Raw genomic sequence first — 7,583 nt, 5'->3', positions numbered from 1 at the left:
CGAATCGGTATCCTATCGAGCCAAAGAAAGCTTGAAAAATCCGCAGAAGTATTAACTTATCCATCCGAGTCAACAAGGGTATAAAAATCCGTAGAGTTATTAACCTTTCTACCAAGTCAAAGAAGTTGTGAAAAATCCGGAGAACTTCATGCAAATTCTGAGATTCTGGTAGAGGTTACTGTAGGGTCAGGGTCATGACAGATCACTGCTGACCTACTGATCATTTGAGGTTGTATTATCACCGGGATTGAGTAACCATGCAAAATTTCAAGTCCATCGGACCAAGGGAACAGGTCGAAAATGGAGTTACAAGTTTTGACCCAAACAGATAGTTGACCTGAATGAAAGCATGTAATAAAAACTGACCATCGACGAATTCCCAAAATTCACGATCACCAATGACGTTTTGCACTTATCCTAATAATCCACAGTGGACCGCCTTTCGTTAATTAGAACAACTATGGAACTATTTTTAATCCAGCTGAAACGCATAAAATCCTCCCTTAGTTCCGCCCAGGTAAACTGACATTAAGTTAAAGGAAGCTTTTCTAGAGTCACACCATTGACGACAGAGAGCGGTTGCTTTTGATTTTTTATAATTTTTTATAATACTTTTCGTTGGAAACGTAAAGTAATTCAATAAATAATCTAGTTAATTACGTTTTTCCATAAAAAAAATTAATTCTTAAGCGTGTGCTAAACTTCATTTTGGTGTTCTGGAGCTAAGTATAAAATAAATAAATATTTATTCGCTCTCTCTCAAGTGGTATTATCCTTACGATTTCCTGGTAAGAGCAAAATGTATTTAATGAAATTTTTCAGTTGCCCAGTACTATGTGTACGGTTGGTTGCCTTGTTTTATCCCTCGTTCCCTTAGCTTTAGATTCCGACTACCCCGCTATAGCAGGTGCATGTTTATCGGCACAAATCTGCGTTCATTTATTAGCTTTCATGTAAAAAAAAAAAAAAGTATATTGTTTCATTGACATATTAACTTAAAGATTCGTGGTTGAAATGATTTATTTTAACACCCATAAATTACTCTTGAAATGGGAAATGAATTACAGAGACGGCTGTCCCAGTGATTATATGTAGGTTTCTTGAAAAAAAAAAATAAATAAATAGTTCAAAAGTATTGTAGCAGTCGGAAGGGTAGCAGCATATTTAAGCCTCTCCATACAATGGGAAAAATGCGTAAAGGCGTGAAAAAAAGCATAAGTTAATATAATTACATTTTTGGTAACAGGGAAGTGAGGTAATTTGTTGAGTGTATATCTGTGTATATAAACCATATATTTTCATACATACCCCTCTTATTAGCTGACCAATAAGGCCGGTCCAAGAGTTGTTCGCTAGCTGACGCCCGTACTGCCAACCATCCCCCAAGACCCACTCGGCGCTGTGGGAAAGAAAACTTATCGGTTATATCCAAACACCTACCCATTCTGCCAGTCTGTGGTGTTATACTAGAAGAGTTACCCTAATGTGAACGAGGAATGCAAAATCTCTGTCTTCTTCAAGTGGTCAAACCTAGGCTAATAATGTTTCAGCAAGTCTTACTTGGTTGTACTCCACTGCGGGATGTCACTGATGACGTGATAAGAAGTATACAATTTTTTTTTATAATGATTTCTACATAAGGCAACTTCCATAACGGAAAGAGTAAGGTTTTCATGATGACGTACGGAAATTGCCGAAGATAACTGAAAGGAACTCTTAATATTTGTTGTAACATCGCGAGACAGATATAGAACACTCACTGTGCTCCTTTCGCCCCTTTAAGAAGACAAAGTTCCAGACATCGTGTTATGACAGTAAACATAGTAGCTACTGTGTGATTGCCTACTAGCGTATGGTAGATTTTTTTAAATTTATTTTTTTTTTTTACTATAGTCAGTTGGGGGAAAAAAGACAAGACTGCAAAAAAATGTTCTACTCGCTCACATTTTTATTGATCAGAAAAAGTAAAGGTGGAATTCTTGTGATGAGTATGTGGAAACATTACCACACAGTTATATTTAATTTCCTATAAAAAATAATTTTTTTGCGAATTTTTTTTCAGTATTTTTCTTACCCGAAAAAGGGGGTAAGAAAAAACATACTTGGGGTAAAAAGTAACCACTACCATTTTTGGTATTTCAAGACAATCTAGGGATCCTCCTGTGGCTCAAGGTAAAACAAAATAAAATGTCTTTCATTTCATACAACTTAACTTATAGTTCATTAATATAATATGAGAAATGTACGTTATTTCATTTAATGCTTTTACACCATTCTCATTGTTCACCACTAAGGATTCAAGAATATTTCCTAAAAGCAATCAATGGTAGCTTATCGGGAAATTTGAAGTAATCCCCTTTTATGATATCTGCATTTGCAGGACCAAAAAAAAAAATACAAATTCAGAAGAAACAATCTGAATATCTTTAGATACTGGTTGCATCTATGTGAGTTTTTCTGGGTCAGAGGAAATGCTTTTTCTTCTTAAAAAGTCCTCTTCTATTGATGTAGCACTTCATTTTTATCATATTCAAACGTCTTTGTAATCTTACCCCAGTAGTAAGACTTTGTATGAGTATAATAAGAAACTCCATAAAATTTTCCTACAGCACTGTCATCTAACACTGGTATTTGGAATAATTCTTCTTTGGGAACATTCTCATCAGGGATGTGTTCTTCAACTGGAGATTCGTCATCGTCCAAAGCATCTGTATCATCTGTATCCTCTAGTTCCATCACTGGTTGTTGGTCATCATCCTCTTCTGAGTCTCTGTCTGAGCAGATTTTGCACTTTTTTCTCTTAGACCTAGATTTGCTATTCTATTCTGTTTGTGATTTTTTTCTCCTGTTATGGTTTGGGCTTTCATATTTATGTGACAACGTGTGGGCTTGGATGTATTTTGTGTCTTCCATCTTGCTTGCATAACAGTCCTAATGTTTCCTCGTTGGATTCTTGTAGAATCACACTGTAGAGCATATTATGAGGAGCTCCTCGTTGAATTTCCTTATAAAGCACATCAATGTAGAATTCTGTTCAGCTCAGAGTCCGAGTATTTCAAAAGGAATGGATCATTCTTGCAAATTTTACTAATGTTAGATGTTGATGCTTCTGACTGAGGTGTTGATGCTCTCGTAGCAGGACTAAGTTTTCAGTTTCAGGGGATTCAGCCTATTTTTCTTATATTTATCCCTGTTGCAGGGATAAATCCCTGTATTCTCGAATCCTTTCTTTACATCCTGTGGGAGAGTCCTTTCTCCCAAACTGAACATTTTCTCAGTGGTTCTCAAGCTCATGTTTTATTGACATGATCATTCAAAGCATATTGATAGTAATTCTTCAATGAGGCAAATACAGGTAACATCAAGTGGTTAAACATCAGTACAGTGAGCAGGAGGAAACAAGCTAAATGATGTCCATATACTATTCACTGTCAGCTAAACTAATAGTAGTTGTTTGGTTATAATAAGAACATGGGGCGAGAAAAAAGCAGATAATGTGGTAACAAAAAGCACTATGTGGGGTAACAAAGAACACCACATGGGGTAACAAAAAAAAAAAATCATCTGTTTTTTTTTTTTAGTCCACTATTTGGAAATAGAGGCTACTGCTCCGGGATCATTAGACCACCACAGCAACTCTATGGGGACTACAACCCATGTTTCACAAATCTCCCAAACCCATCTGGGGTAAGAAAAAACAAAAGTTTGTGAAGGTTAATAATCAGTTTTAGAGACCCATTTTTCAATAACTTTACATTGATAGCGTTGCATATTCATAAATATAACCATTAAGGAAATTTGTAACCTGGGCACATAGTTAATGAATTTCTCTTAATGTTTATAGCATTGAATATTTTTTTCTGAAGAAGTGGGGAGGGTCAGGTTTTTTCTTACCCCAAAAACCCCCATGTTTTTTTTTTCCCAACTGAGTATACAAAACACAAAAGGCAGGATTAACTTCGAACAGGAAATTCGAGGTTGGAATTCCATAAAGAGAGGCCTGAGAATTTAACTGACTTTTAGTTAGAAAAAAAATAATAGGTACGGAATGTGAGGAGAAAACTTTTTTAGGGGGTGAAAATAACTCCATATTGGCTGGCGCTGGGACAATTGTAACGTTTGGATACGATTAGGGTACTTACAAATTGTAGAGTTAAGAATAATCAAAGCATATTTTATCGTTATTAGAGATGTCCTTATAATATCACTTTGCAACATAATTTTATCTGCACGGCCGATTCCTTCTTCCCCTTATGGGGTCGGCATTCTCCTCACTTTGGCACCAACCCTGAGCTAGATATAGCCGTTGGGTTCCTCTCCCGATTCGCTTTCGCATAAACGAGTGAAAGTGAACACCGACTTACCAGTATCCGAGTTTACCATAAATAATCTTCAGTATGTCGACCAATGAGCCTTTGGGGAAGAATGCAAGTTTACCGGGCACTTGCTCTACGAACATGTGAGGCCACCACTGAAATCACATAAGAATAAAAAGATTCATTAGCAGAAACTGAAGAACATTAAAGAAGATCAGTTTTGCAGACAACTCTGTCACACCGACGGGTGGTGGGAGGTATGGGGAGTTGAAATACCAATATGTAATTCAACTCTATTTAAAGAAAGAAGTTGTTTTAACTTAGTTATAGGACGAACGTTTTCGCCTCAATCAGCAGATTTTAATTTGTGTCATGCTTCACTTCCGAAATTCCCTGTATTATTGTAAGCGTTAGGCCTAGTAATCTCGTAAGTATTCACAGTTGTCTTGATCAGTTCATAGATTTAAAAATTCACGTGAAGAATATTTGTCATAATGTAATTTCACTTTGGAAATTTTATTTAAAAACTTATGAATTCATGTTCCGGGTATTTACTTCCTAGTAAAACAAAGTATTCCCTCTGAAGTTCAATTCGGTTCTTTATATCGCCTAACTCCCCTAACATGTCTGTTTTTTAAAATGCATTGTTTGGGCTACAATGTCCGTCTCCACCATGGAAACAGTATAGTACGCGCGGAGGCTCAGAGTGAATTTTATCTTTAGGAATTTGCACGCGTGTGTTTTCGTGCTTCAAATGAGAACTTACCAGCATTATGCCAAGCTTTAAGCATCCCGTTGTATTGGCGGAATTTTCCTCCATTGTTATGGCATGCGCACCGAGGTTCCTGTAAGCTCTCTGTCTCAAGACGAAAGATGATATGATGGATGTAATCACTTACCAGTATATATCAGCCATTACGATCTACCTAAAATCTCCAGCTTCATTTCCCCCACTGATTAGTTTTGGAATAGCCAATGAAGGTGCTCGAGGTTGCTCTACATACTAAATGATGTTTGCCCGCGTTAATCTCGTATATAGCCATGGCTAATCAGGACTCTCCGTCTTGGAAATATATCAAAGCAGTGTCAATTTCCGAAGCAAATCGTCTGTCTGAATGACTGAAAATAAAGTGTTAAAACCCTCTTCCTACATTCTTTTGTAATTTTGTTACAAAAACGCAAATGACAAACTTAGCGAAGGTCTTACAAACAAATATAGAACAAAGTAATGCTGAGGGTGTCAATGAATTTCGTCCTCAACTTACAATTTCACTCACTGAGCACGCAGGACAAAAGTTGGTTGTTCTCCAGTCGAAGTTTCGCACAGAATACAGATGCATTTGGGAAGAATGCTCAGCGTGGATACATCGCACAACTCGGTTCATGTCTTTTTTTTTTTTTTCATGATGGGACTTTCTGATACAATATGGATAACGTATACCACACTGATAATACACATTGAAAATAGTTTGAGGCACTTAAATTTGAAATTCTCGCATTTTGAAGAGAGGAAGCGTTGTATAGATCTTCTTTTGTTATTTTGCAAGGGATTAGAATAATGAATAACTTTTACGCCGCACAAAATGCAACCCTATGCATCCGATTGAATTAATGACATGTCTGTGCAGGCGAAATGCTTAGTCTCTTGAAAGCTGTACAGCTCTTAAAATGATGTACAAAAGAAGTAAACTTTTATCCTTTATTAGATATTCTTATTACAGAAAAGTCTGCATTACTCATGAACGTGCAATACATATTTAGGACTCAAAACGTTGTGCTGATGCAAATATGAATAATGATTAAAAAAACGTTTGATAAAAATTCGACATGTTATGCTTATTCCTATATATATATATATCAGTGCAAGGGTGGCCGAGGGAAACATGGTAATTCATATATCTTTTATTGCAAGGTTTCACAATAATACTTTATTACATTTCATGATACACACACACACACACACACACACACACACACACACACACACACACACACACACATATATATATATATATATAAATATATACATATATATATCGTATATACTAGCAAGAGGTGTGCGTTATGCTGCGTGGGGCATGAGGGCAGTTGAAGGACTCCCCGTTTACCCGCAGCTGTCAGTCATGAACTGGGTCCTTCGTCTGAAGGACTTCTCTTCGGGTGTTTATTGACCTCATACGGATCAACGTTACAATACCTATGGCCATCATCGCCATTAATAAATAATGTGGCCTTAAGGGAATAAAAACATGAAATATCCAAGAAATTGATAAAATGTCAAGAATAAATTGAAGATAGTGGGAACTGAACCAGCGCAAAGTATTACACAGAGACTGATAGCAATAATACGAAATACACTTTCCCCTGAACGAATTCTTGTCATGGGAGAATTTTGATACAAAATCAGTGATGCAGAGTACAATACAAAGATAAAGATTAAATATTTTAATCATCTGGAAGACAGAAATAGATTAATAAAGAGCATTCTATTAATGGGAAATCCACCTGCAATAATTTTCTTATAAAATCTTCCAAGAAATTGTGCCTTCAATCCTTCATCTTTTGAAGAGGGCACTCCCCTTCAAGGGTGCCCTCAAAGAACTGGCCTCCTTAAGGAGACTAAAATGCCCACTTCCCCAGCCTGTCAGGATACCTGCCTTCCTCTAAGGAAGTGGCCTCTGGGCCAGACCCTTCCCTTCAAGACCCCCCTCAAGATACTTGCGAGCCTTAGGGTTATTTGATATTAGAATTAATATCAAATAACCCGAGTAAAATTGGTTCCCTGTACTGCTTTAAAGACTGTCTGCAGCCTTTCATGAGGTCTAATGTTGTGTATAAATTTACGTGCCCAGGATGTCCTGGTATTTATGTTGGATCTACCAAGAGACTGCTGCAGATGCGATATTGCAGCCATATGGGGTATAGTTTTAGAACTGGCCAGAGATGAAGTAGACCAGAGCATTCAAACATCAGGAATCATGCCATCAATTGTAAGACTGAAGTCAAGAAACAGCACCTCTCCATTTTATGTTACACTAGGGACTCTTGAGTATTTAACAGCACTTGAGTCATTATTTATCAAAAGACTTGTTCCTTCGATGAATAGTGGTAGTTTATCGTCTCCGCTATACCTGGCATAGTTTTCTTTTTGACCTGAATCACAGTCCTAGACTCCTAGTCATTCTCCCTCCTCCTTTCCTAGCGAATGGTTGGTGTTTCAATGGTTATTGTTTTAAAGTTCTTTTTTCGCTTTTAACTTTGAATTAT

The 7,583-nt window shown here is 36.9% G+C and overlaps 1 protein-coding gene across 1 annotated transcript in view; it reads right to left on the bottom strand.

Moving 5' to 3' along the window:
* The window catches only part of LOC135207111 (probable glutamate receptor), a 14,949-nt gene extending 9,312 nt beyond the window's left edge, over positions 1-5,637 (bottom strand). The window contains exons 1-3 of the mRNA XM_064238710.1: positions 5,594-5,637; positions 4,365-4,471; positions 1,309-1,399 (exon numbers count right to left, since the gene is read on the bottom strand). Coding sequence (XP_064094780.1) covers positions 1,309-1,399; positions 4,365-4,459 — 186 coding nt within the window. The 5' untranslated portion in view covers positions 4,460-4,471; positions 5,594-5,637. The remainder of the gene's footprint in view (positions 1-1,308; positions 1,400-4,364; positions 4,472-5,593) is intronic.
* Positions 5,638-7,583: the final 1,946 nt, after the last annotated feature.

The sequence above is a fragment of the Macrobrachium nipponense genome, chromosome 32 (genome assembly GCF_015104395.2).
Source record: "Macrobrachium nipponense isolate FS-2020 chromosome 32, ASM1510439v2, whole genome shotgun sequence".
In the NCBI taxonomy this organism is placed as follows: Eukaryota; Metazoa; Arthropoda; class Malacostraca; order Decapoda; family Palaemonidae; genus Macrobrachium; species Macrobrachium nipponense.
The sequence above is the reverse complement of the archived record's forward strand: the minus strand, read 5'-3'. Positions and strand labels throughout refer to the sequence as shown.